Genomic DNA, 27380 nt, shown 5'->3' with positions numbered 1-27380 from the left:
TCAATCTCGCCGACAGGATATTGACTCGGGGACAAGATTTTCGACGATCACGAGGAGCGAGTCGGGTCGTTGGTGAGGGGACGAAACACGAGGGAGACTCGGATATCGGTAGAAGCAAGTGGCAAGAGAACCACTCTCTTGGGCCATCAAGATACCAGTAACTAAGGTGCAGCAAAATTATGGAACAGCTTAACAAATACAACTTAGTTTACTATATAAACTTCGTGCCTGAATCTTTTACTATATGCGCCATGCGTGCACATCTAAAAACATTAATTGTGTAGTTTTACTGCTTGTAGGCGCCACAAGGAACGCAGCTTATTACCCGTTTTTACAGTTGACTGAGAGCCACCGAGACGTTAGACTTGGCCGAGATCCGAGATGCCAATTCAAATAAACATTTGAATCCACTGGTTGATGAAAAGTTATGCTAGACCCCACAAAACGCCACTTTGGCTCGCCACAGGACTAAAACAAAAAAGAGACAAAGTTTGATAGGAATGGGGCACTGCTAAAGATGAATAATCGCATACGACTTGAAGCTTCAGGAGCCGTCTTCTGCTTGGTCTTCTTCTTCCCCCATGTCCATCCGCTCCATGAGTTTTGTACACTAATGCGGAAGTCACGTATGTCTGTATGTCTTCCTCATCCCCCACCGATTGACGCAAGCAAAGTCCTGCAACACCAACACCTTGTTTTCCACACATCCGATTACTCCTGCCCAAACCCAACAGTCTCCTCAACAGCGATTGTGAGTTTCTGATTCAGTGCCTCGTTGGTCTTGTATGGAGGCAGATCAAGACGATTGAAACTACAATACAATTAGTATTCATACTTCCGAGCCATGTGAGAAAGAAAACTTACCATGTGTGCGACTTTGGAAGCTGATTAGGTTCACCCGCCTTCTCAATCGTGAACCTTCTCGGCCCATCACTACCCTGTAGATCCTTGAACCCGTTGACAGGGATACGTGAAGTACCTGTGGCGAATTGCAGCAGACGCGACTTCTGCTCGGCGTCCCAGCTACCAATGCACTTCCAGAAGTTCTGGATGACCTCGTCCTTCTCGGTGTAACCACGGTAGTCAGTATGCTTCTTCCAATCGTCGACGTCGATATCTGCGATACCGCCGATGAGAAGTTCGAGTTCACGCTCGTCGAAAACGTTGACTAGATCAGCAGGGATGAGCTCATGGAAGCCAGTGATGAAAGCCTGGAACTGCTCCTCGACTCGTTTCTGAATACGCCATTCGGTGATGAGTCTAACCAAGTTAGTCCAATTGTTCTCTGCTTTGACAAAGGGGATACATACTCGACGTATTCGCCCTTGTTGTCGTTGGTGACGTCGATGTTGTCGCCTCCTGGCTTCAGTTCGATGCTAACAGTCTCGCCAAACCTTTCGTCATCCGTTGCGAACGTGAGTTCCAGCGCGTCTGTGATATCGTTGTTCCTGAAATAAATTAGCTTCATGTTGTATAGCCTGTTTGTCAGTAGACTTACAGCATCCATTCCAAGTTGCGGTGGAAGTCAGCATCTACACCCTCCATGTCTTGTAGCGCAACCTTCTTCCTAAGGATCATCTTGTAAAACGCTCCAATGAAAAATGCATCCAAGAATCGGCGATGGAAAATCGACAACCCGACAACTCGCCCGATGAACTTGAAGTAGTTCAAGTGCTCGGGGTTAATGCCGGAGTGAGGGTTGATCTGTAAGGTGTAGTTGTCATGTGCGGAATACTCGAATAGACAGTAGAAGGGGTTGAACATCTCATGAGAAAGCAAGAAGAAAAACTCTCTGTAAGTGTTGTTAGCATAGTACTTGACGGGGTTGCGCTTGCACGTACCGAGAAAGACCTCCGTAATCCAACCCGTCTTCACCGTCGAATTTGATCATCAGTCGCTTCTTCAAATCAGCAGCACTTTGCCGCATAATCTCGTGATACGAATCTTCGAAAATATGCGTTCGTCTGACCTTGACGTGGCATTGCCCAGATACGATGCGAAGTGCCGGCTGCGATCGGAAGTAGATCAGCTTGCGACGGAAGTCACGCTTGTACTGCGGCACGTTCTGATCGAGTGACGATGGCAATCGTGGATCGTCCCAGGTGGTAGTCTTTGTATTGTGGTCGACAAAGTACACTCTGGCCGTGTTCGTGAGGCGCATTTCCCATCCAGATGGTAGAGGCCCAAGCTGTGACACAGGCTGCTGTTGGATAGTGCTGCCGTTGGCGGCCTGACCACCATACATGCGTATGTACTGCTGTCGGCGGGGATCGACCCATGTGGTTGTTCGCGTATTGTGGTCGACAAAGTATGGTCTTCCTTCTGGAGTGTGTCGTTGCTCCCAACCAGACGGGAGTTCCCCGGTCCCTGCAGTGGTCGCTCCCGTGGCCATCATGCTCGCAGCGCTCGCAGAGGCACCTGGCGGTGGCGAAGGCTGTTGCTCGGCGAGAGTTGGTGAGCTCGCGCCAGTGCGATCTTCTGGCAACATGCGGTTCTGGTGTCGCGTGCGCTCCTGCTGGGTCTGGGCGGCCAAGGCTGTTCGCTGATCTGCGGCATTGAATCCTGCGCCAGGCCTGATCCAAGTAGTCTGCCTAGTGTTGTGATCCACGTAGTATGTTCGACCCAAATGATCCTCACGACGTTCCCACCCGTTGGGCAGTCGTCCTTGCGCATCTTCAAAGGCACTGTAGGATCCTTCAGTGCCTGCAGCAACAGCCGTTCGCGCCCCACTCGGAGGTGGTCCCAGAGGAGCGCCGCTTGGCGGAGCAATAGAGGGCGCTTGGCTAAGACGGTGGGCATCTGGCGGTGCGGTAGTTGACGTTCGTTGCTGGCCTGGAAACACGTTCGGGTGCAGGTTCTGCGTAGACTGGTGTGGTGTAGAAGGACCGGCAGTGACGGGACCGTTTGTGGAGGGGTGTGTAGAAGCGGGGGGACGGGTGGCGTTGTTCGCTCCTTGGCTGATGGGTGCGGTGAGGTTTGTGGAGAGGTTGAGGATGAGCTTGCCGTGGACGACCATGTTGTCGTTGGACTTTTTCAGGTCGCGCGTGAGCATTTCTGATACGGCTGTCAGCATGCGTCATGGAGGTTGGGTTGGGTTGGGTTGGAGAGCCTACCGTCACCACCCGCGTCAAGGTCTATGACAGAGCCTATACGGACGTTGATGACTCCCAGGAAGCCCTGGTCCTTCTTCTTGAACTTCTTCTGGTCAAATATCTGAACCGCGAGCACACTTTCTTCATTTGCCCGCCTGACCTGCGTGTTAGCGTTGCTTGAGCACGTAGAAGGCGAGGCGCATAGTATGGAATGACGTACATGTCGAAGCTCTCATTCCAGTAGGGGTTCAGCGTCTTCTTGATCACGCTCGTCGTCTTGGTCTGCTCGCCGTTGACCGTGGCGACGGCGAAGGGGTCCGGGAAGCCTATCCCAAGTGTGAGCGATTTATCACACCGTCAGCAGAGCTGTAGCACGTACGGAACACATCGCGCTTGTAGAGACCATCGGCGGCAATAACTGGATGCTGTCAGACTCGTCCCCAGGCTCAGGCGTGCAGGATCAGGGTAGCTACGCACTGGTGATGCGCAGGTTGGGCTGGCTGTTGGGGTCCATCATGCGCGAGGACGCGGCGGCGGCGACGGTGAAGAGGACGCAGAGGAGCGGCACTCAGAACACGCAGCGAGTTCGAGTCGTCGTGGTCTTGTGGTGCTGCACTCGCGCTGGGTATGTCGGCAGGCGACAGACGACAAGCAGGCAAGCTGCGGCGGTTCGTGACGACGAGGGTACGGGCGGAGGAGGCTGTGCGGAGGAACCGTGCGCGGTTACAAAGACGGCGAGGGCGAGACGACGCTCGCAGGCCTGTCCGAGAAACGGCCGCCACCTGCAAATCGGCTACGCTTCTACAGTGCTCTGCAATCGCCGAGGATTGTCTTGTTGGAGCAGCTTCGACGACGCAGACGGCGGTGAACGACTGCGTGTTGCGATTTGAGAAGTCTCACTTGCTTGGACCTCTGCTCTAGACTCTGGAGCTCCAAACTTGCCTTGGCAGTGCCCCGCGAACGATACGAGCAGCGTCAAGATCCTGGCACTGTGCAGAAGGAGAAGACGGATGCAAGCCACGAGAGGGGTGGACTGTTGATAAGAGCCTCTGGAGGTACCGGCTGTATCAATCAGTCTGAAAATAGCGCGCGCGTCTCTGTCATGCTCGCTCGCCATTGAGCGAGTATCGATGATGTCAAACCTCCAACGGAACATCGGCGCCAATCAAGCACAATCGCTACCAGGAACCATCCCTCGACTCTCCACGACATCTGATTGCTCGGGATTAGACACAAGAAGCGTTTCAGGATATTTTCTACTTCCCTTGCCATCGATTTGTTTGCTTCGAATTGCTCTAGTATCTCAGGCCATCGTTGTTAGGATTCAGCGATATCGGGCGGTCTCGTGCTTGAACTCCTCCCAACTACTTATCGAACATACAAAATATACGACAGAATTGTCAAAACTCCGCATATACAATCCTGGTAAGACGGATTAAAGCGTCACTGCAGTCGCCCATGAAACACGGTTTCAGTCATAGGTTTTTATTCCAACGTCCCAAGGTTATGTACCAATTGTTCTCAAGATCTCTCTCCAATTCATCTCGAGTCTTCCCATTTACATCATAACCTTCTCTTATTTTCCTAATATGCTCAACACTCCTATGACTATCAGCATCGGGTTGAAATTGCATCCATCTACTCCCTCTTATTCTGGAAGTTGTTGTGCAATGATGTTTACCACTGGTAAATAGGATGAAATCCTGGCAGGAGGCTGAAGCAATTCTGTACAACATTTATGTCCGTGTGTCGTTTATACTCAGAGGCTACCGCAGTCAAGGCTTCAAGACATCATCATCACTATTGGGCAGTTATATCGAAATGAGTAGTGCGAAAAGTTCACGTAGAAGACGATCTTCACAGATGATAACTTCACATCTACTCTCATACTTCGAATCATGAAACCCCGCAAGAACTCCAACCTTCCCGTGCCACCTCTCCGTCCACCGCTTCGCCGCAATACCAAGCTATCATCAATTCCTGCGCCGCAGAACTTTGAAAGCTTATCCTTCCATCTCGACATCAGAGTCGTAACCTATAAGCCCTGCCAACTCGGTTTCCTCGTTGTGTTCGCCGTAGTTCTTTCTCAGCTTCAAAGCCAGACGTTGAGTTTTGCGAGTAGATTGGCCAGGAGTTATTGTGAAGTGTTAGTTATCTTAACAACGCTTGCTAGAACATTTACAGTATTGTTCTGATCCACCGCCGCTTCTGTCTCCTCTTGCGGAAACATGTGTGAAAGATCGAGGGAGCTGACCGCCTGTTGCACAGCAGCCTTCGATGCTGCTTCAGTTTCTTGAGAGCTGGCAAGTTTGGGGTCAACTTCTTTCAAGCTTTCCAAAAGAGCCCAAAGAGCACGCATTGCTTTTAGTAACTCGTCGACGCGATTGGTGCGCCGTACACTTTTCTTAATTTGTGTTGGTGTTGTAGGCGAATGATGCATCACGTTCTTGATGCCCTGGAGGACATTGAGGTAGTCGCTGTCTTTAACGTTGTTCAAATTCAAGTCCATTTCTGGTGGCGTGGAGTCAGATCTGTTGGAGGACAGTTATAATGTTCAGGCGAATGTTTGTCTTGCAGCATCGAATAGTATAATCCAAACGTGAGCTTTCACTTACACACGCAAGATTGTGGTTCTGCGGGCACACATCAAAATCTTGCAGCAGCTCGACAACTACAAGTCAACTTAGCGAAGAAGACCTAGGCCTAAATATTGGGCAGTATACGCCTAACAGGCACTTTTGCAACTCTTGTTAGCGCAGTTTTGCTGCTTGTAGGAGCCACAAGGAACGTAGCTTACTTCTATCTTTTGCAGTTGAGTGATAGCCAGGAGCACACAAGTTATAGCGACATACATAGTCGACCAGATTTAGTGTATTAAAAATTTAGAGCATTGGAAGTCTGGGATGAAAGGCCCACCCGACCAAACTTAAGCTGGTTAGACTGCTGCCAAGAGAAGTTTCTCACTCGATGAGCGCACGATTTTCGTCTCTCTTCTTTTCTTCACATATTGTCTACGGTCTCCAATAACCCTAAGGTACTTCCTCAATGAATGGATTCGCCTTTTCCAGTGAGAACCAAGAATGATGCAAAGCCATTCTAATCCTGGAGTTCGCTTCGCCGACTTTGTCGGTATTGGGGCTCCGGGTTCGCTTTAGGCCGACATATTCTCTCACACGCTGAGCGTCAGCGAAGGTGCCCTTGCATGATAAGGGCATCGAGCTTGACGTCCGGTCACAGACGCGTTGCGTTGTCCTGCTTTTGTGCGTGCAATGTCAGCGCGGGCTGCACGTTGTACCGCTCCCGTTGGGGGCGGTGATCCACGAGGCAGGGCGAGAGACGTTGATCAAGGTTGCACGAGCAGCTGAACGCTCACTCACGTTATCAGCACACAGTATGCCTCCGTGAGACGCTGACGGCAGAAGGTGTGTCAGGCTATGTAGTAGCACAAGAGCGGCTGAGCAAAAGTCTCTTTCCCATACTCATCGTGCATCACAATTCGCTATGCCAGGGGTTCTCGATACGCCTTGACCCGGGTTTCCTTTTAAACGTTGCGAACGCATCTACCCTTGTAGCGCAATCCTCGCATTCTCGTATTCACTTTAACTGATGTGCTATCGAATGATGCGATCTCCGAGCCGATCTTTTCTCCGGGCTTGTGTTATTGGCGCCTTTGTCTCACCGTTAGCATCATAGCCGAATCAGTGTCCTTCAGTAGCGCATTGTACAACAATAAGCTGCCCTCCCATCCCCCTAACAGCGCTGCGGGATGGGCGCACCTGTTCAGCCACGCGCACGCCGTGATACCTGATTCCCTGAACAATCATCTCAGCCTAGTCGCAGCCTATACCCACGTTCAAACGTTATCGCAGTCGCAATCATACTTCGAACGAGTCCCCTTTCCTTCTCTGGCCACCTACGACATCTCGAGCAACTCACTTTCGTACTACCACGGTCGCCATGAATGCGTATCATGGCATATTTTCGACTATGCTTGCTTGTCGCGTTTAGCCTTGTTGCTCGAGCCCAACAAAAAGACCCTGTCCAAGACTTGTATGTTGCGACTGCAGGCTGTATTAGAAGAGGCTGATGCGAAGTAGCTGCCGACGATGGGGTCATCAAACGGCGCAAATCGACGGGAGACTCTTCATTGATGGTGGCATGGTAGACTGGGATCCGGCTGGGTTGAACTACACGAGTACGATCCCCATCTTTGAGGTTCGAATTGAACTAACGCGCAATTCTCAGATACATGGCTGGTGTTCAGCGATCTGAACTCTACGACCCAAGTACCAGGAATGCCCGCACAGTATGCGAACCTTTCGAAACCCGCACACATACCGAGTGTCTCTGGAGGATTATTATGGGCGGACAATGTGAACAAGTGCTTCTATCAGTTCGGCGGAGAGTATCCGCCTGGAGGTTCACCTACAGATTTCAGCTTGTGGACATATGACGTGCTTCTCAATCAGTGGAATAGCAGTGAGTACACAAGCGATCCTGGATCCTTCCAGCGAGTATCGTTCGGCGCCGGAACGGAAATCGAAAGTCTCGGGCTTGGGTATCACTATGGAGGTTGGCTGAACGAGAGAACGACGCCGGGATGGACTGGGCATCCTATCGCGACAAGCAATTTGATTCGGTTCGAGTTCTCGACGGGAACGATGAGAAATAACAGTGGCCCCGACACCATCGGAAGAGCAGAGGGACAGTTGGTCTACTTGCCAGCGTCAGATGGCGGCTTACTTGTCTACTTTGGCGGTATCGAGGATCCGTCCCGAAATGGAACTACTGTTGCAGTAAGCTATACCAAATCCACTGGATGATCGACTGCTAACACGAATACTGCTTAGGCGAACATGAATGTATGTCCTCCCTCTCGGTTAGTCGAAATACTCGGAATCAAGGTCTGTTCTTTGCAGAAACACAACAACCCTCAACTACAAGATTGAAAGTATTACGAAGACGTACATGCTTGGTAGGCGTATACAAACAACACGTAAGGTGTAAGAGTCTTACGGTTTGTTTATATGTAGTTGTCAGGCTGTTGCAAGACCTCGCTGCAGCCTACTCAGTTCCGGGTATTCCGACTAACCAAGAGCCTCCATAATCGCGAATCGACCATTCCTCTGACACATCCTCCAGGACATCCACATTCTCGATATAGCCTCCAGCAAGTGGTATTTTCAAACGGCTGCAGGCGACACTCCTCTTCCGCGGCGTCAGTTCTGCGCCGACGTCACTTGGGCGGACGACAAATCCTCATATAACATGTAGGATACTCTCCCTTACTTACATCGTCGTCTGCAAGGATCTCGGATATGCTGACCCATTCATCAACAGTTATTCATACGGTGGATACGGCTTTGGAAACTCACTCGCTTTCGACGATGTATACATTCTTTCGCTCCCATCGTTCACTTGGATCAAATCATACAACGGCACTGGACAGTACGCCCATGGTGGATGTAGCGCAAATGTGATCAATCATAACCAAATGTTGGTCATAGGCGGCTGGTTCCCATCGTTTGACCAGTGCGACTCGCCTGACGCGCAGGGCCAACATAACATGAATCTAGGCTACAACGGTGGTGCATCAACAATTTGGGACAGATTCGACCCTAAGCTCTCGCAATACTCCGTACCTACACCTATCATAGCTGCGATCGGGGGAGGGTGCGTATTGTCATACACTCACGAACTATACGGAGCACTGCTGACTCGTTTCAGACCTACGGGCGGCGCAACTGTAACGGCTCCTGCTACTTGGGGTGACAACGACCTCAGGGTTTACTTTACGCGGACAGCGTCATTTGCTACTAGAGCTGCGACTCGTCTCATTCCCACCAACACTTCGGGCTCATCCTCCGACTCGAAGCATAGTAATGTAGGAGCAATCGCAGGTGGCGTTGTTGGCGGTCTGGTAGCATTGATTACAATATTGTGTCTCATCTTGTTCTGCTTTCATCGCCGTAAGAAAGCGATGAAAAAGGATAACGTTATCCCGGTCGCTCCATCCTCTCCGCCGCCAGCAGAGCTCGCAGCTACTATCTCAAGGCAGGAATTGCCGGCACCTGGTACAGGAAAATATCTTTCAATGAACCAGTACTCGGATTCCAATGCTTACTCGAATTATTCAGGAGGAACTTCTCAGGCTTCACAATCGCCAGGCTACAGCCACCATTCCCCACCATCGCTTCACGCACTTCAGCCTTACGCATCTACATCGCCCACGAGTACAAGGTCGCATCCTGCTGAGACTGCTCAACAAGCATATCAGCCACTCAACACGTATCCACCCTACTCTGACAACCGTATGTCATACGACAACCAATCGCCTCCTCGGGACAACCACACGTATCCACCACCATCGGCAATTGCTTTGCAGCATCAGTACCCATACCCTGCGCCCGGATCACCTGCCATGCCTCCGTTATACCAACCTCAGCAGCAACCGCAGATGTATTTTCCGCCACCTCCAGAATCGGCATATCATTCACATCGCCCCCAACACTCTGTCGACTATTTGAGTAATCCAGATGCAACACGGTATAGCAACGATGTAGAACATCGTCCGCTTAGTACGACGAACACACCCGCCCAATTCTATGCCCAGCCAGTATCGAATAGACCTCCACCAATGCCTGAGAGCACACAGCGCAGTCCTACACTTTACGAAGATGAAGACATGGTCAACGGCAGTGACGGCGCATTTCATCACAGTCCAGTCAGCGAACGCGCACGACCCGCACGAGGAAGATTTGTGGAGGTCGATCACATGTAGACACCCGATTGCGGCGGTAACAAAAGTAGCACGAAGCTGGCTGGAATCTACAGCTAGCTCATTGATGATCAGCGACTGGTTTGGAACATGGCGCATACGGGACAGGACGGCCTTCTTTCTTTCTTTTAGCGGCGTTCATTCACTCGTACTTGTTATCGGCACGCACACTGAAATGACCGGGGCAGGAGTTATGGACATCGTATCGAGGTTTCTGGAGGTTCCGATATGTTTTGTAATGGAGGGTTGGTTTTGGTACATTCTGGTCGGTGTTTAGGTGTTTGCATATGGATGTTCAGAATTTATCACTGCGAGTCTGGCGTAATTTTGGCTGTCAAGTATATATGTTTAATTTAGTCAATTTGCGTAGTTGGGTGGATAGTGTTGTTGCTGCAACAGACATGTTCTTCTCTGTTCCTGATTTTGAGGCTGTTTGGACGTTTCATGTGCCGAGGACATTGGCAGATAGGCGCTTGTCAACACGCTTAGCTTAAACAGAGAACATGGTGTCCTATTACTCATCGTTCACGATCTAAGAAGATGCGGTGAAGGTTTTATTCCCACATAAAAGCGGGCCTTTGGTTTGTCGGAGTGCCTGAGAGCAGTGTCCACCAATTCGGTTAGCGGCTTTTCTCGGCATGCAAACGCGACTTCATCACGCTTCCCGTGCCTCTACCAACAACGTCAACCCAAGAGACTTCACTTCGGCGAGCAGCTGGCTGTATAGCTTCACTTTGGACTCCCCGACCGCCAAGCTCACCTCACTCCTCCGCGTGTTTGTCCCTAGTGCCCGCCAGCTTTCTTGCCGCCCTTGCTGCCCCGCCATCGTCCTCATCCACCTCTGCAAGGCAGCGGACCCACACGCGCTCATCTCCCTCCCGCTTCGACTGCGCTCTACCACCCCCCATCGCATCCTACAGCTTTAGCCAAGCTCTTTGGGAAACATTTCCACATTCAGGCTGATTGGGAGCGCTTCCCGTCGCGCTGCCGCCCGCCATGTCTCTCTCTATCGATGAGCTCGACGCCACAGTGCGCGCCTTCTACGAGGGTCGCGGCGAAACAGTATGTAGTCTGAGAGTCCCTCGGTACTTCGTAGAGGCTAGCATAGCTGACATCTCGCTCTCCACAGCAAAAACAAGCTCAAGCTACGCTGAATCAGGTAGGCTGACCCAGCTCACTCCAGCTTAGTCTCTAGACTGACTGACACTCGAACAGTTCAAGGAGAACCCAGATGCGTGGCTTCTCGTTGACAAGATCCTGCAGGATGCGCAATACCCCCAGACCAAGTGTAAGTCTGCTGGTGTGGAAGGAGGCTGGGTTGGCAGAGTACTAATAATGAGCAGACTTGGGACTTCAAGTACTCGACAATGTGATCATGACGAGGTGGAAGGTCTTGCCTCGCGACCAGTGCCAGGGCATCCGCAACTTCGTCGTCAACTTCATCATCACGCTCTCGAACAATGATGACACCCGTCGCGCCGACCGCACCCTGCTCAACAAGCTCAACCTCGTCCTTGTGTCGATCTTAAAGCAAGAGTGGCCTCACAACTGGCCAACCTTCATAAACGAGATCATCTCATCGTGTCACAGCAGTTTGGGGATCTGCGAAAACAACATGGTCATCTTGCGACTCCTGTCCGAGGAAGTCTTTGACTACTCCGAAGAGCAGATGACATCGGCTAAGCGGAGAGAACTCAAGCAGAGCATGTGTGACGAGTTTACGTCCATCTACCAGCTCTGTTCGGAAGTCCTGCGAACTGCTACCGAGGCATCCCTGATCAAGGCGACACTTGAGACATTGCTGCGTTTCCTCAACTGGATCCCTCTCGGCTACATCTTCGAAACGCCCCCCAGCGGCCAGAGTCTCATTGAGACCCTCCGAAGCCGATTTCTCGAGGTGCCCGAGTTCCGTAACATCACCCTGAAGTGTTTGACGGAGATCGCGGGCCTTCACACCGAGCCAGCCTATGACGATAAGCTCGTCGAGATGTTCACAGAGACATTGACAGCGATCTCGAAGATCATCCCGCTCTCCCTCGATCTGAAGAGCACGTATGCATCCAGCAATAGCAGAGATCAGGAGTTCGTCTTGAATCTTGCCCTTTTCCTAACTAACTTCTTCACCATGCACTTGAACGTGATAGAGAACCTCATGAACAGGGACTTCCTCACCCACGGTCATTTCTACCTGATTCGCATCAGCCAAATCGACGACCGCGAGATTTTCAAGATCTGCTTGGAGTACTGGACCAAGCTCGTCTCTGAGCTATATGATGAGATGCAAGCGCTTCCCATCACGGACCTCAACCCTCTTCTGAATATGGGAATCACAGGCAGTAACGGTCGCGATTCGTCAGCGTTGGCAAACTACCCTTTGCGCAAGAATAAGTACACGGAAATTTTGTCCAACCTTCGAACAGTCATGATTGAAAAGATGGTCAGACCAGAGGAAGTGCTCATTGTTGAAAACGATGAGGGTGAAATTGTTCGCGAGTTCGTCAAGGAGAGCGATACAATCCAGTTGTACAAATCGACCCGAGAGTGCTTGGTCTTCCTGACACATCTGGACGTCAATGACACAGAACAAATCATGTCCGAGAAGCTGGCGCGACAGGTCGACGGCACAGAATGGTCTTGGGCCAACTGCAACACTCTCTGCTGGGCTATTGGATCCATCTCCGGTGCCATGAACGAGGAGACTGAGAAGCGATTTTTGGTCACTGTGATCAAGGACCTCCTAGGCCTGACCGAGATGAAGCGAGGAAAGGACAACAAGGCTGTCGTCGCCAGTAACATCATGTACATTGTCGGACAATACCCGCGATTCCTGAAGGCTCATTGGAAGTTCTTGAAGACTGTTGTCAACAAGCTATTTGAGTTTATGCACGAAACGCACGAGGGTGTACAAGACATGGCCTGCGACACATTCATCAAGATTGCCAACAAGTGTCGTCGACACTTTGTTGCGCTTCAGCCCGGCGAGAACGAGCCCTTTATCGACGAAATCGTACGGAATTTAAGGAAGATCACCGGGGACCTTTCGCCTCAGCAGGTTCACACGTTTTACGAGGCCTGCGGCTACATGATCAGCGCCCAGGGGCAGAAGAGCATGCAGGAACGTCTGATTCACGATCTGATGGCATTGCCTAACTCTGCTGTGAGTATCTTCTGGTTGTGCCAAGCTACCTACAGAACTAACATTGTAATAGTGGGATACCATCATCGGCCAAGCAAACCAAAATCCGGCATGTCTCCAGGACTCGGAAGTCATCAAGATTGTCGGTAACATCATGAAGACCAACGTCGCTGCATGCGGTTCGATTGGATCCTACTTCTACCCGCAGATTGGCCGGATATACTTCGACATGCTGACTATGTACCGCGCGAGCTCTCAACTCATCGATGAGGCTGTCCAGCGAGAAGGTGAGCTATGCGATATCTCTTCCCATGGCATGCATGCTAACACGTGAAGGCAATGTCGCGACCAAGATGCCGAAAGTCCGAGGACTCCGTACGATCAAGAAGGAGATTCTCAAGCTGATCAACACATACGTGGAGAAGGCTGACGACTTGGAAATGATTCACAACAACATCGTGCCCAAGCTATTGGAAGCTGTCCTGATCGACTACAAGAACAACGTCCCTGATGCCCGCGAGGCCGAGGTGCTGAACGTCATGACGACAATTGTCAATAAGCTACATGTACGTTGGAGACCCAATCTGAGCAAACACATGGTTGGACTTGCTTGATCGTTCTCAAAAAAACTGCTGACTCGGAAACAGAGCATGATGGAGGACCAGATCATCAACATCATGGACAGTGTTTTCGAATGCACACTTGACATGATCAACAAGGACTTCTCGGAATACCCTGAACACCGCGTCGAGTTCTTCAAGCTCCTACGGACGATCAACCTACGTTGCTTCCCCGCTCTCCTGAGGCTCGATGCACGATCGTTCAAGTTTGTCATTGACTCGTGCATGTGGGCTAGCAAACACGACAACCGAGAGGTTGAGAGTGCGGGTCTTTCCATGTGCTTCGAGTTGGTTTCCAACATGTCCGAGACAGACCCACAGACCTGCAACTCGTTCTTCCAGACGTTCTTTACAACTATTCTCCAGGATGTGTTTTTCGTTGTCACTGATAGCGATCACAAAGCTGGTTTCAAGTCGCAGTCGATGTTGCTGGCGAAGATGTTTTGGCTGGTTGACTCGGACAAGCTCCAGGGCCCAATCTACACATCTCCAGACATGGCCCCAGCAGGCACGCCAAACCGGGAGTTCCTGCGAAACTTTGTCGGCAACCTGTTAGCCACGGCATTCCCTAACCTCCAAACGTAAGTGTCTATCTGTATTATCCATCATCAATGCTGACTGACGGAACGCAGTGTACAAATCGCATCATTTATTGATGGACTCTTCGCTACCAACTCCGACCTCAACCGATTCAAGATCATCCTACGAGACTTCCTCATCTCTCTGAAGGAGTTCTCCGGCGACAACGCCGAGCTCTTTGCTGAAGAACGTGAGCAGGAGGCTACCAAGGCTAAGGAGGAGGAACGTGAACGCGCTATGAAGGTCGGTGGTCTTTTGAAGCCATCCGAGATGGACGATGACGAGTTGTGACTAAACGTTGAGTTGGACGCAAACGTTGCAACACGTACGCCATTCGACCATAACCCTACACCGAATGATCATTCGCACGAGCACTCGAACGACCTCGACTGGACCGGACTTCTATGATTTTTGGGTCTCGGCGCGACGGCTACTCTGAAGGTTGGTCCTCTGCAATGCATTAGATTGGAGCGCAGTTGCGCATTTTGGTTTCAAGCGTAGGGATGATTTTGGGTCGCGCAGTCTAATACCCAATAAACCTTTTTCAGCTCTTCAATCGGTGTACGAGCATACAACTGGTTCGGAAGTCGGTCTGGTTTGGATTGCGTACTAAAAGGATAGGGGTGTTGTAGGTATCGGGATATCCTGCAGGTCATATCTGGAAGTGAATAAATAGATACATTATGTTCGTTTGGCCTTATGTATGTTAGTGATGTCGCGTGATGTGACTTCGTTGCCTCCGACTCACCTGATGCATGTTGGCTTTGTGCATATTACTCTGGAACGAGACTTTGTGATCCACTTTGCTGTGAGGTTGGATTCTGGTGAGCCCAGCAACTGCCGTTCTGGAGCGGCAGTTACCTGTGGTTACGTAAACACTTATTCCTCCGTTTACGAGTTTCTCACAACGTCTGCTTCTTCGATTGGGACTGTTGTCAACTTCACGGCAAAGGAACCGAACGCTCTAGTACCGACCCCTGTCATCCGCCAAACGATCCATACGCGTGGGTAGGATACGGCCACCCATTCGCTGAACCTTGTCGCGACTGAACAACATGTGCATTCTCCTCTTCCTCCATCAGCGCATCTCACAACGAGCCCTCGGCGTCATCGCAAATCCCGGCCCCTCGTTCGACACATGTCAGACTTCTGTTAATTGCCCACACTAACAATACACACCAGCCACTAGAACGGTTCATCCGCTCCGAGGTAACGCCTTGCTGCAAACTTGAGTGCGTCTACACTTCGAGCTTTTTTTTGATCAACGACGTGCGCCCGTGCCTAAGTTGTTCCAGGAACTCCGGTTGTTACTATTACTTTTTCCAGCCTCGATCGCTGGATAGGCGTTTGCCCACGACTACATACCGTCATTGCCGAACTCGGATGATTAGATCGGCATAGGGACCCAAACCAGGATCTCGCGTGTGCATTATCTGTGCATCTCTGTTGAGGTTTCGAGAAAACTGCCGTTCGGAAGCTATCTATCACCAACACAATGTATGTTTTCTTTTTCCATGGAGGCTCTCCAATCCCGCGCACTTGCAACTTCCAAGAGAGCCGCCTCGTCAACCAGCTTGATAACCCAAGATGACATTACTGACTTAGCATGCTTTTCCAGGAAGTTCGGTAAACACATCCAGAAGCGGCAGCTGGAAATCCCAGAATATGCAGCCAGCTTTGTTGATTACAAGGCGCTCAAGAAGGTCGGTATCCTGCCCCTCCGCCAACACACTGAGTAAGAGCTGATAACAATCCCCAGCTCATCAAGAAACTCAGCTCTACTCCCATTATACCGGCCCTGAGCGAGAGCAACTATGGACTTGAAGGACTGGACCCGCGAAGTTCACTGCAGGCGAACAAGGCTACTTTTTTCTTCCGAGTGGTAAGCCTCTCACATGTACTATGATCGCACTGTATCTCACTGGATATCCAGGAACGGGAGATAGAAAAAGTCAACACCTTTTATCTGCAGAAAGAGGCCGAGGTATGTGTGATGGGGCACCTGTTTTGATAGAGTCTCACTCGAACGCAGTGTCGTCTACGTTTGACAACCCTTCTCGATAAGAAAAGAGTTATGCAGCAGCACCCACAGTCTGTCTCCAAGACTTCTTCGCGATATATTGCTCTTGAGGAAGGGCTTAAGGCGTTTAGTATGGACTTGAACAAGCTTGAGGTGATCTGTCCGCATACACAAGAAGCTGACAGCGCTGACATCACTTAGCAATTTGTGGAAGTAAACGAAACCGCCTTTTCCAAGATCCTCAAGAAGGTTTGAAACATACCCTCTTAGATATAGTTGATTGACATGCTGACGTGTAAAGTGGGACAAAACCTCCAAGGTTAGTCATCACCTCTGGCGCTCTCTTCGACATGGGCTGACCTGAAGCCAGTCAAGGGAAAAACAACTTTACCTTGCCAGAGCCGTTGAAGTCCAACCATGTTTCAACCGCGAGGTTATCAGCACTCTTTCCGATCAGGCGACGCAAGCGCTCTTCGACTTTTCCGGGTGGGCTGAGGGCGAGGGCGTGCAGGCCCCACATCCGACCGCCGAACCTAGGGTCTTCGAGCCTGCATTCGAAGCGAAACTCGAGCTTGACAACCAGTTTGTTCAAGCTATTAACACTGCAAATCTCGACAAAATCGAGGAATGTCTGAATCGCTTGTCAAATCTGCCGGATGCGCGCGAGCATATCTCTAGAGCCTTTCTCAGCACGGTTGCTGATGCGCCAGAAGAAGCGCTCAATGCTCTGCTCGATTCCAATCTGGTGAATCTAGCGCAAGAAGACGAGATCAATGAGCGAAACTGCCTCCACAAGACTGCGCTCAGCGGACGAATCGAGGTGCTCAAGCTCGGCATATCCAGTAACGTAGATGTGCACTCGACTGATGTGTATGGCCGGATACCACTGCACTACGCTGCCATGCATGGTTATGTGGAGATTGTGCAAGAACTCATCAATGCTGCTCCAGAAACAGTCAACTTCCGGGACCAAGACAGCTTCACTCCTCTAATCCACGCAATTGTACAGTCGAAACTTGCCTGTGTTGAGGTGCTCCTGTCAAGAGGGGCCGATATAAGTCGCCTCGGACCTGGAGAACATATTCCATTGAATCTTGCATGCCAGTATGCGTCACTGGAGATCGTAGAGCTCCTTCTCCAACGGTCGGCCGAGATGTTACCTGATGCGGAAGGTCTTTTCCCCCAACATCTTGTTGCTAGATCCGGCAAGACACCGCAAATGTTGCTTTTGCTACAGAAGTATGGAGCAGATCTCGATCAGTCGGACAAACTCTACCAATGGACACCTTTGTTTCACGCGGCTAGCGAAGGTCATGTCGAGTGCGTTCAGACGTTGCTTCAGTGCAAAGTTGATGTGGATGTTGTGGACGAGAAAAGTCTGTCAGCCATGTACTACGCAACATGGGAAGGACATCTTGAGTGCATGAGACTGCTTGCGTCTGTCGGACGCGGGATCGGACTGACGACACAGAATCAGGCCTCGCCTCAGATACCCACGCAGACGATGTCTAGTTCGGCGCCAGGTCCTATGGAGATTGAAGACGACGTTGACGGTATCCCCGAGTTCATCCTCCCGCCACCGATCATCCCATTCAGGAGATACGGGCACAATTTCTTGGATACCAAGACATTTGTTGTGATCAACTTTGGTAAAAACGGCAAAGAAGCAATTCGTTTCTACGATGAGCAAAAGTACCCTGCCGCGAGGCTCACCATCTCGTCGAAGAGTTCGGATCTCATACCTAGGAACCTTCTTTTGCCGATACAAGACGAGTTCAAGGTCATGTCATTTCAAATTGAGAATCTCGATACATTTTCTATCGACTTCGATATCTACCCGACCATTGGCTCAAAGGTCATTGCACGCACTGTTGCGTCGTCGAAAGTTTTCACGGAACGATCAAAGAGCACAGGACGGTGGCATCTGGAGCTTTTTGACCCTCGCCTTCGATCTATAGGTAGGGTCACATTCAACTTCCAGGTAGTCAAGCCTTTTCATGGAATTCCATTGGAGATCACTCATTTTGCTACCTACTGGAAAGCAACCAGCCAACTTGACTCACAACCCCATACGCTTATCACCGGATCCAGTCTCTCTGGTGAATACGTCCGCTTGTTCGTACAGCTGACAGCCGACGGGATACCGGTGCTGCACCCAAGATGGAAGATCAACCACCAAGGACTGGAAGTCCCCGTCAACATCCTTACCTACGCACAGTTTGCGGCCATTGGTGCCCGCCAAAATGCCACAACCATGGAGCAGCTCGCAGGATTGAAAACGGCAACGTCAAACGATATTCCCACCATCTACCAGGCCTTGGCGACCTCATTCATCACCCTGAAAGAAGCATTGTCACTGTTACCAGCTCACATTCACATAGAGCTGCACGTGCTCTTCCCATCGCGAGTCGAGGAGGAGCGTCTGAAGCTAGGCCCGACACACGACATGAACGAGTTCGCGGATAGGATTTTGTCTGTAGTCTTTGAGCATGCGAGGTTGCTGAGAGAACAAGGAGCTGGAGAGATTGACGGCACGTTGCGGAGCGTGTTGTTCAGTTCTTTCAATCAGGATATTTGCACTGTGATCAACTGGAAGCAACCCAACTGTAAGTGCATACTATGGTAACGGTCTGGATGGTTGTACTAACGCCTGGCAGACCCGGTACTTCTCTGCAACGAGCTCGGCGCAGATTGCTCTCTGTCGCCGTCTGAACGGACACATACCGTGGAGAGCAGTGGCCGCACGACGACGTCTGTGAAGGAAGCAGTGCAGATTGCAAGGGACAACAACTTCATGGGCTTGATATGCAGTTCCCGCCTTCTGGTCAGTATGGATCAGAGTTGTGATATTGCAGTGATCTAATAAAAATGCAGGATCTCGCACCAGCGCTCATCGATTCTATCAAGACGGCTGGCCTCGTTCTTGTCACAGACATTACGGATTCAGCGGTCGAAGGTGCAGCCCAAGCGAATTTGCATATTGCCCAGCCACGACGACAAGCGACACCGGATGGAGTGGATGGATTTTTGAGGGGCAATGGTGTGCTTTGTTTCAATGAAACCGTGGATATGTAGATGCGGTGGGGGGATGTGGGGAGTTCAAAACACGAGAGGATGTTTTCTTGGCATTGTGGCGTTTATGAGCGTATGGATGGACGATTAGATGGTTGTGGACGGGGTGGGTGCTTGTGTTCTAGACGCGGTGGATCAACTCGGCTTATCGGTAGAGGATATGACTGGCGTATCTTTTGACTGCCATGTGTGAAAACGGCAAGATAAAGATCAAAGGTTGGCTCGGCATTAGATGTTCAGACTCGGCAATCAAGGGAAGGGAACAGGGGTCTGATCTGCGCCTTCCGTTCCGATGCACGCTAAGAATGTCTGCTCGAGAAAATGTCGGACGACATGACTGCCGCCAGCGGTGTCCTCCGTGTTGTGCTTGCATTCTGTCCTTTGCGCTCGTTATTCAGCGGTACCCGGCTTGTGCAGTGATTTTCGATTGTCCGCTCGTGGTTATGCGCATATGATATCTACCATCACTCCGATGCTCCGCCGCGGCGGAACGGCCACGGCGATGGCCAGGATTCCTTGGACGTGCCGGGCGTGTGTGCAGCAACAACGGGGGATACTGCCGCGACAGAGGCTTATACGGCACGCGAGGGGTTTTGCAACGGGAGTGGACCAGACGACGACGGGGAGACCCAGCGTCGTCATTACAGAGACACTCAGAAATGCGCCTACGCCCACGCCTGCGCCCTCGCCCAGACCAGACGGCAATGGACAGAGCAGCGGCAAGAAGAGGAGAAGACTGCTGCTGGCTGGCGGCGGGTTCTTGGTGGGCGCCGCCGTCGTCACGTTCAACGAAGACGCAAAGCATGTGGCGGCAGCGGCGCAGAGGAGCTGGCGAGTGGTGAAGACGCTGGTGCTCAACATCAAAGAGTGCGTCGCCTCCTGCGTGTGCGAGACATGACGGCTGACAGGGCTGCCCACAGCTACCGCGACACGCTCAAGCACGACGCCGCCGCCGACTACCCCGAGCAGCTCAAGGCCTGCCACTTGCGATGCGCCAAACGCACTCTGCACACGCTCGAGACCAACGGCTCCATCTTCATCAAGCTGGGCCAGCACCTGAGCAGCATGAACTACCTGCTGCCCAACGAGTGGTGCGACACCTTCATCCCGCTGCAGGACAAGTGCCCCGTGTCGTCGTACGAGTCCATCGAGGCCATGGTGCTGCGCGACACGGGCCGCCACCTGACCGACTTCTTCTCCGAGTTCGAGCAGCTGCCCATTGGCGCCGCCTCGCTCGCCCAGGTCCACCGCGCCACCATCCGCGAGACGGGCCAGAAGGTGGCCGTCAAGGTGCAGCACCCCGCCTTGGACGAGTGGGCCAAGCTCGACCTCGCCCTGACGAGCTTCTCCTTCGCCACCCTCAAGCGCTGGTTCCCCGAGTACGACCTGACATGGCTCTCCGAGGAGATGGAGCACTCGCTGCCGCAAGAGCTGGATTTCGAACGCGAGGGCGAGAACGCCACACGTGCCCGCGACTACTTCTCGCACATACGCGACGCGCCCGTCACCATCCCCCAGGTCCTGTGGGCCAAGCGACGCATCATCGTCATGGAGTACGTCTCTGGCCACCGTCCAGACGACCTCGCCTATCTCGACGCCCAGGGCATCGACAGGGATGAAGTCTCCGCCGCCCTGGCTCGTGTCTTCAATGAGATGATCTTCGGGCGCAATGCACCACTTCACTGTGATCCGCACGGTGGCAACATCGCCATCCGACACAACCCCTCCCGCAGCGGCAAGAAGAACTTTGACGTCATCCTCTACGACCACGGTCTCTACCGCGACATCCCTCTCGCCATCCGCCGCTCGTACGCGAAGCTTTGGCTCGCGGTCCTCGACGCCGATGAGCCCAAGATGCGGCAATACGCGTATGAAGTGGCAGGGGTGGGCGACGATCATTTCGCGCTCTTCGCGAGCGCAATCACAGGACGGGATTACACAGTGCTCACGAAGAAACAGGGTGGGGCTGCAGGTGTGACGAGCTCACGGACGAAAGAGGAGAAAAAGGTTATTGGGGATGCGCTTGGGGAGGGCTTGCTGGAGAGTCTGATTGAGCTGTTGGGCAAGATGCCCAGGGTTATCCTGCTGGTACTCAAGACCAACGATTTGAGTAAGTCACCACTCACTCCATTCATTTAGCTTTTACTACTACTCTACTTCTTGACACTAACCGTCTTCTCAGCACGCTCGCTAGACGAAGGTCTGCAAACTCGCCAAGGTCCTCTCCGTGCGTTTCTCATTCTCGCACGCTATGCCTCGCGTACTGTTTACGAGGAGGCACTCGACAACATCCCTGGAAGCATACTGTGGCCGATGAACTTCATCCATTGGTTCGCGGCATGGACGAGGCATATGAGGATTGAGCTGAAGTTGGGGAGTTATGAGACGTACCTCAAGGTCAGGGCGACGTTGGGCTTGCGAATGGTGGATGTTGGGGATAGTTTCAGGGAGTAGAGGAGCCGGGTGGACATGACAGTTTGCGGATGGATTGTCATGATGAAAACGATGTGCGAATACCCTAGATTTGGGTGGATAGACTTCTTGTTTTTTTTGGTACATTCATCGATAACGATCTCATTGGTCATCACTGCAAGTCACATACTCACCACAAGCTTAGATACCCACAACTTTGGCGACTCGGATTTAACAGAAGATTTCTAAGGCTCTCCAGGCAGCAACAGCAATCTTCGGGCGGCTCCGATGCGGGCGCATGGTTATCCTCAAAAACGATTAGGTAGTACTCGTCACGTGCTATCACCATTTCATACTAAATGACTCAACTCGACATCAACTCTACATACCTCCAAACCTATCTTCACTAGAAATGCCAATCTCAAGTTGGACCCCTCCTCCGCCCCCGGACCCAAACACACTCCGCAATCCCACCCCTTTCCCCCCTTTCCCGCTCGGCCAACTCCGCGCTGGCAAGATCAAAAAAACTCTAGGCACATCTCGTCTTGAGTCAGCGATTTTCAAAACTCCCCTCTCCGGCCCCGTCACAATAACAGTCAATGGCATAGTCGGCGATGAGCACGCGTACGAAACGCACCGCAGCCCGGATAAGGCGCTCTTGCACTACTGCACCGCGCATTACAGACAGTGGAGTGAAGAAATACCCGTATCCGCGCATCTCTTCCAGGGCGGGGCATTTGGCGAGAACATGTTCACTGAGGAGATCAGCGAGAAGACGGTGTGCATTGGGGACCGGATCGCGATCGGGGAGCAGGTCATCGTCGAGGTTTCAGAGCCAAGGGCCCCGTGCTATAAACTCAATCATCGCTTCGAGGTTAGGGATATGGCTCGCCGGACGCAGACGCTGCTTCGTACTGGGTGGTTGTACCGCGTTGTGAGGCCTGGGGTGGTGACGCAGGGTGATGTGGTTAGGTTGTTGGAGAGGCCGTTGCCGGAGTGGACGGTTGCCAGGGTTATGTATTACTTGTTCCTTGAGACGGGGAACACGGAGATGATGAGCGAGATTGTGGGATTGGGTCCGCTGGGCGTGGAAATCAAAGATAAGTTCCTGGCTCGACTGGCAAAGGGCGGGGCGGTGGAGGACCAGAATGGACGTATGTTTGGCGGCGAGGAGGACAAAATGGACGCGTGGAGTGAATACCGTATTGTGGAGAAAAGACGCGAGACTTCTACCGTCACTGCCTTCGTCCTCGAAGCTCTCGACGATATGAAGTGCCCCGACCCTGTGCTTCCAGGGAGCCATGTCCGCCTCAAACTCGGCGGCAACCTCGTCCGCGCTTACTCCGTCGTCGCCGGCACATCGAAGCGCTTCGAGCTCGGCATCGCGCTCGACGCCTCAAGCCGCGGAGGTTCAAAATTCCTCCACGAGCAAACAACAACCGGCGACATCCTAACCGCCAGCCGCATCCACGCGAGCTTCCCCCTCGCCCCCTCCGCAACACAGCACATCTTCATCGCCGGCGGCATCGGCCTAACCGCCTTCCTCACCGCCCTGCACACCCTCCACTCCACCTCCCAACCATTCCACCTCCACTACGCCATCGCCTCCGAACTCCCATTCAAACCCCACATCGCCGCCCTCGCCCCCCACGTCACCCTCTACAACAAATCCCGCGCCCAACGCATCCACCTCCCCTCCCTCCTCGCCCACACACCCCCATTAGCACACATCTACACCTGCGGCCCGGAGCGCCTCATGCACGCCGTCCGCCACGCCGCGCTCGCTCGCGGAATTCCCCCCGCGCACATCCACAGCGAGGCTTTCACGCTAACAACCTCCGGCGCCCCGTTTACCGCCGAGTTGAAGCAGAGTGGGAAAGTGGTGGATGTTGGCGCGCAGCAGACGCTGCTTGATGCGCTGAGGGCGGTGGGGATGGTGGTTGATAGTAGCTGTGAGGTGGGGAATTGCGGGACTTGTAGGGTGGAGGTTTGTGGGGGGAGGGTCGAGTATAGGGGGGCGGGGTTGGTGGGGAGGGAGAGGGAGGGCGCGATGTTGGGGTGTGTTGATCGGGGGGTGGGGAGGGTGGTTCTGGATATGTGATGGTAGGGGATGTTTTGTAGGAGCTGCGTGTTGTGTTGGGCTTGATGTTCGGAAAGCCTGCTTTCTGCGTGTAGGACTTTACTGGAGGGGCTTGGGAGTAGATGCGTAAGGCGAATGGCTGGACTGTAATGGAAAGTACTAAATTACGCATGACGTACAAACGTTATATCACTTCAACTCTACTCAACGACACGAACCCAACGCTACCGATGTCGTAGAATACTTTTTCCCACCACGAGGTCCAGTCTGGTTATGAACCACCATTCAGGATATACACTGAGACGAAGATGCGAAAAAGCCTCGTTCAACTGAAACAATCAGTCATGTAACATTAGGTATTTAAGAGTATCACCACACTCATCTGTGAATGTTTGACTCTACAGACGAGGTTGTGAGACGTCTGGGTTTTCCACTGCTTTCTTGCACACACCAATGAAGGTGGGACAGATTGACGTCAACCTGCAACGTCATCCAACTGTGCCGCAATCACTGTACAGCTCCTTTTGCGCTCCTCATCGCAAGATCACCTCCCTCCAACGCTCCGTTTGTTCTTAAATACCATCCAACAAAATGGACACCCAGCCTCCTCCCTTCGACGTTACTTTGTTCCTCTCGTCGCCAACCATCTCCCTGTCCGGCGACCCTCCCTTTATAGCCACAACAGTCTACACCTGCACGACCCTCCGCCCCATATACGCTCTCATCAGCCTCTTCAGCGATTTCGGCGACCACCTCGAAGTGCGAGACCCCAATCGCGGAAGATTAGCAGACAAGAGGATAGGTGTCGTCCCAACCATGGTTTTTGACGACTGGGATGAAGAGAATTTGGATTTTATCGACTCGCGACTCGTCCATGTTAACCCTGGTGAGAAGGTGGAAACAACGTATACTTTCTCTGTGGTGCCGAAGGCTAAGGGGTTGAGACGCTCCGATACGGCTTCGATGAAGGAGAGCGGGGAATATACTATTGAATTGGGGAAAAGAAAGTGTTGGTGGATAGATGCTAAGGAGATGGTGGAGGGGATGGGTGAGCAGGAGAAAAAAGAGATGCTGAGACAACGGGGTAGTTGTCTGGTGTGGAGACCGACGGCGGGTAAGACACTTTTCAAGGCTGTTGCTTGATGTGTTGTTGCGAATCTAATGGGGATTATGGGGGCTGAAAGTATGGTATGTATTTACTTTCTTCACTATTTCCATGTAATTCACAACGCGACACTGACAACGTTTCTGCAGTGTGAACTTGGGCATCGATACCAATGGATGCTCGCAGAGCATACAAGACCCAGACGGCGGGCCTGGAAATCTTCTCCCAAACACCTCCAAATCATTAAATGAGTTATTGAGATTATACAATGTGTCAGACCCTAAGGCTCGACTGCTTCTCTTGCCACGATTTCGGTTGTGAGATCTTCATTCTGAACAGGGAAACTGTGGCTGGACGGCAGTGTTTTGTGTGCAACATAAACTCAATTCAGTTATCCATTTCCAACATCTGGAAAAGTCGAGTGGCTATTCATTGCCTTTCAACACGTAAAAATATCGGGGGCGACCTGAGAGTATTACAGAAAAAGCCAAACTAAGTAATAACACATGTACTCTCAAGTTTTTCAGTGATTGTTAACTTTGAAATTCAGATTGCCCCCTTCATCTAGTACATGTAGCATAACGTTTTCCCCTGTGTATTCAACAAATCTTCAAGCGTCACATTACCTGCCAACTTTCCCATGTTGACGGTGAAATCCAACGTCACATTCTTTCCACTGTAGTCAAACGGGAAGATGGGCCCGCCGACCTGCTTCAGACGTATCTTGAGGTCCTCTTGTTGCCATGTCCAGAAAATTCGATCGAGATTTCCATGGTGGAGGAAGAAGAGCGGATCTACCGTGTGCATGTCAGCATTTATTAGACCTTGTTTTGCACATGTGCACGCTTGGAAGGAACTGTGGAAAGAGAAAAAAAGCGTCATCGGGTAGTGGGGGACATACCACCCGGGCTATTCGCCGCATTCCCAATCGTGCCCAGAACACCCCCAACACCAAAATGCCCACTCCCATGGATGTTGGGCTGCTCGAAACTCGGCACATTCTCCACGGCTCGCGCAAAACTTGTGTAGTCCGGCTGTGCAAGCACGTTCTGCACTAACGCTGGGTCCGCAAATGTGTTCATGATTGCGGGGATGAAGTCGCGTCGTAAGCAGTCCAGCGTGGGGAAGTTGAGCATGAAAGCAGGGGGCGCGAATGGGCCGTTCTTGACGCAGCCGCCACCCGTCCCGCCGGTAATGTTCAACGGATTCTGGTCAGCGGTCGGTGCGATGAAAGCGCCGTTGCCGCCGAAGCCATGGTCAGGGCTGAAGATGGCGGAGTGGAAAGCGCGCGTGGAGAGTGGGTTATGCGGCGAGGCGTCTTGCGACCAGTCCCAGTACCTACATGTTGGGTAAGTACAAGACAGTGTGGAGGTTATGGAATCACGTACGGTTGCCCCCCGCTGTATCCGCATTCATCCCTTAACGCCTTTTCATACGTAGCTACGAAGTAGCGGTGCCACAGCATGAAGTGACCCTGTCGGCATCAGCAACTGTCAAGAGGATAGCCCAGGACTGAAAATAGTGACCCACAACCCAGTGAATAGCCGGCGTTTGACTGTTATGCACGGCCTGGTGATCATCAAACCGGTTGACTGCCCCCGCAATTCCCGACTTCTCCTTCTTTCTTGTTAAGCACAGAACAGCATCTATATAGGCTTTCTTCTGTGGCTCGCGTAGCTGTCTCCTATCGGACGTTAGTCACGCGGTGAAAATGTCGATATGGGCTTGTCTCGCCATTCGAGTCTTTTTGGTGGATTGTTACAATGACCCGAGGAGGTCGTTGTCGGGAACGCTGAGCATAACGATGTTGTGCAGAATCCAATGAGGAGGAGATATAGAGAGAGCATATTGATAGCGTTATGGTATCTGCCAGATATAGAAGAATTGACTTCCCTGGCGACGAGGAGTTTTGCTTTATATACGTTACTGATTTGAACGATACGGTAGCAAAAGACGGGTACAATCTTCACCACAAGACTATCACATCCTAGTAGATTGGTCGTTAGCGCTTATCGATCCTGCGGTAGGGATAGCGGTCGGAACTTTTTTCGATCATAGGCCACACAATGCATGTCGCAGTGCTCAAGCTTAAGGTCTTGGATGCTGGAAAAATTAGGGTACTAGAAAGATGAAATTTAGCCTGCAACTTAGAAGTGATGACTCAACAATAGGCAGAGGTCGAAAATACGATAGATGCCACCCCAATCAGGGGTTAGGCGACCCATAAGTTGGGGATACCGTATAAGTTTGTTCAATCCGTCAAATGCTAGACAAGGATCTTAGCGAAGCGACGAGCGGCGATTGGATATATGAAGTGGCGCAGAGTGGCTGTGCTAATTCCACCATTCGCAGGCCGACTCGCTTCGGTAAGATCCTTGTCTAGCATTCGATGGATTGAGCAAACTTATACGGTATATTAAACCCCGCAGTGGCGTGACACTAACTGTTTACATAGAGTTTTCTTATCGATCAAACAGCAGCAAAGA

The 27380-nt window shown here is 51.8% G+C and overlaps 8 protein-coding genes across 8 annotated transcripts; 6 read left to right on the top strand and 2 right to left on the bottom strand.

Moving 5' to 3' along the window:
- Positions 1–711: 711 nt before the first annotated feature.
- On the bottom strand, positions 712–3606 carry P153DRAFT_296273 (HECT-domain-containing protein; the record flags this gene model as incomplete). The annotated part of the gene is made up of 9 exons (XM_033664079.1): positions 712–811; positions 865–1260; positions 1311–1448; positions 1499–1792; positions 1842–3054; positions 3114–3247; positions 3313–3418; positions 3472–3510; positions 3570–3606. 9 exons carry the CDS (start codon positions 3604–3606, stop codon positions 712–714), a joined length of 2457 nt encoding a protein of 818 aa, XP_033521442.1.
- Positions 3607–7062: 3456 nt separating this feature from the next.
- On the top strand, positions 7063–9873 carry P153DRAFT_377359 (uncharacterized protein; the record flags this gene model as incomplete). Its single annotated transcript, XM_033669731.1, has 6 exons — positions 7063–7142; positions 7190–7287; positions 7338–7888; positions 8235–8362; positions 8433–8765; positions 8820–9873. 6 exons carry the CDS (start codon positions 7063–7065, stop codon positions 9871–9873), a joined length of 2244 nt encoding a protein of 747 aa, XP_033521441.1.
- Positions 9874–10429: 556 nt separating this feature from the next.
- Positions 10430–14869, top strand: P153DRAFT_368403 (uncharacterized protein). Its single transcript, XM_033668506.1, has 8 exons — positions 10430–10932; positions 11000–11029; positions 11086–11158; positions 11214–13027; positions 13080–13293; positions 13343–13572; positions 13654–14207; positions 14259–14869. Exons 1-8 carry the CDS (start codon positions 10867–10869, stop codon positions 14494–14496), a joined length of 3219 nt encoding a protein of 1072 aa, XP_033521440.1. The 5' UTR covers positions 10430–10866; the 3' UTR covers positions 14497–14869.
- A 590-nt stretch (positions 14870–15459) lies between these two features.
- On the top strand, positions 15460–16858 carry P153DRAFT_57156 (SPX-domain-containing protein). The gene is made up of 7 exons (XM_033673287.1): positions 15460–15702; positions 15824–15908; positions 15965–16087; positions 16139–16189; positions 16238–16378; positions 16427–16474; positions 16527–16858. Coding segments are annotated over exons 1-7 (513 nt in total). The 5' UTR covers positions 15460–15700; the 3' UTR covers positions 16590–16858.
- A 3096-nt stretch (positions 16859–19954) lies between these two features.
- P153DRAFT_57096 (ABC1 kinase family protein) lies at positions 19955–21936 on the top strand. Its single transcript, XM_033673286.1, has 2 exons — positions 19955–21407; positions 21480–21936. The coding sequence occupies exons 1-2, from the start codon at positions 20192–20194 to the stop codon at positions 21749–21751; spliced, it is 1488 nt and encodes a 495-aa protein (XP_033521438.1). The 5' UTR covers positions 19955–20191; the 3' UTR covers positions 21752–21936.
- Positions 21937–22121: 185 nt separating this feature from the next.
- On the top strand, positions 22122–23911 carry P153DRAFT_358690 (PK beta-barrel-protein domain-containing protein-like protein; the record flags this gene model as incomplete). Its single annotated transcript, XM_033666822.1, has 2 exons — positions 22122–23696; positions 23885–23911. 2 exons carry the CDS (start codon positions 22122–22124, stop codon positions 23909–23911), a joined length of 1602 nt encoding a protein of 533 aa, XP_033521437.1.
- Positions 23912–24380: 469 nt separating this feature from the next.
- On the top strand, positions 24381–25241 carry P153DRAFT_398421 (uncharacterized protein; the record flags this gene model as incomplete). The annotated part of the gene is made up of 2 exons (XM_033671639.1): positions 24381–24977; positions 25044–25241. One exon carries the CDS (start codon positions 24381–24383, stop codon positions 24930–24932), a length of 552 nt encoding a protein of 183 aa, XP_033521436.1. The 3' UTR covers positions 24933–24977; positions 25044–25241.
- An 89-nt stretch (positions 25242–25330) lies between these two features.
- On the bottom strand, positions 25331–26991 carry P153DRAFT_368398 (Di-copper centre-containing protein). The gene is made up of 6 exons (XM_033668505.1): positions 26938–26991; positions 26629–26881; positions 26425–26578; positions 26283–26368; positions 25796–26232; positions 25331–25688 (listed from the first exon to the last, which is right to left on the bottom strand). Exons 2-6 carry the CDS (start codon positions 26739–26741, stop codon positions 25459–25461), a joined length of 1020 nt encoding a protein of 339 aa, XP_033521435.1. The 5' UTR covers positions 26742–26881; positions 26938–26991; the 3' UTR covers positions 25331–25458.
- Positions 26992–27380: the final 389 nt, after the last annotated feature.

The sequence above is a fragment of the Dothidotthia symphoricarpi genome, assembly GCF_010015815.1.
Source record: "Dothidotthia symphoricarpi CBS 119687 unplaced genomic scaffold P153scaffold_15, whole genome shotgun sequence".
In the NCBI taxonomy this organism is placed as follows: Eukaryota; Fungi; Ascomycota; class Dothideomycetes; order Pleosporales; family Dothidotthiaceae; genus Dothidotthia; species Dothidotthia symphoricarpi.
Note: the sequence above shows the minus strand (reverse complement) of the source record. Positions and strands in the feature narration are given on the sequence as shown.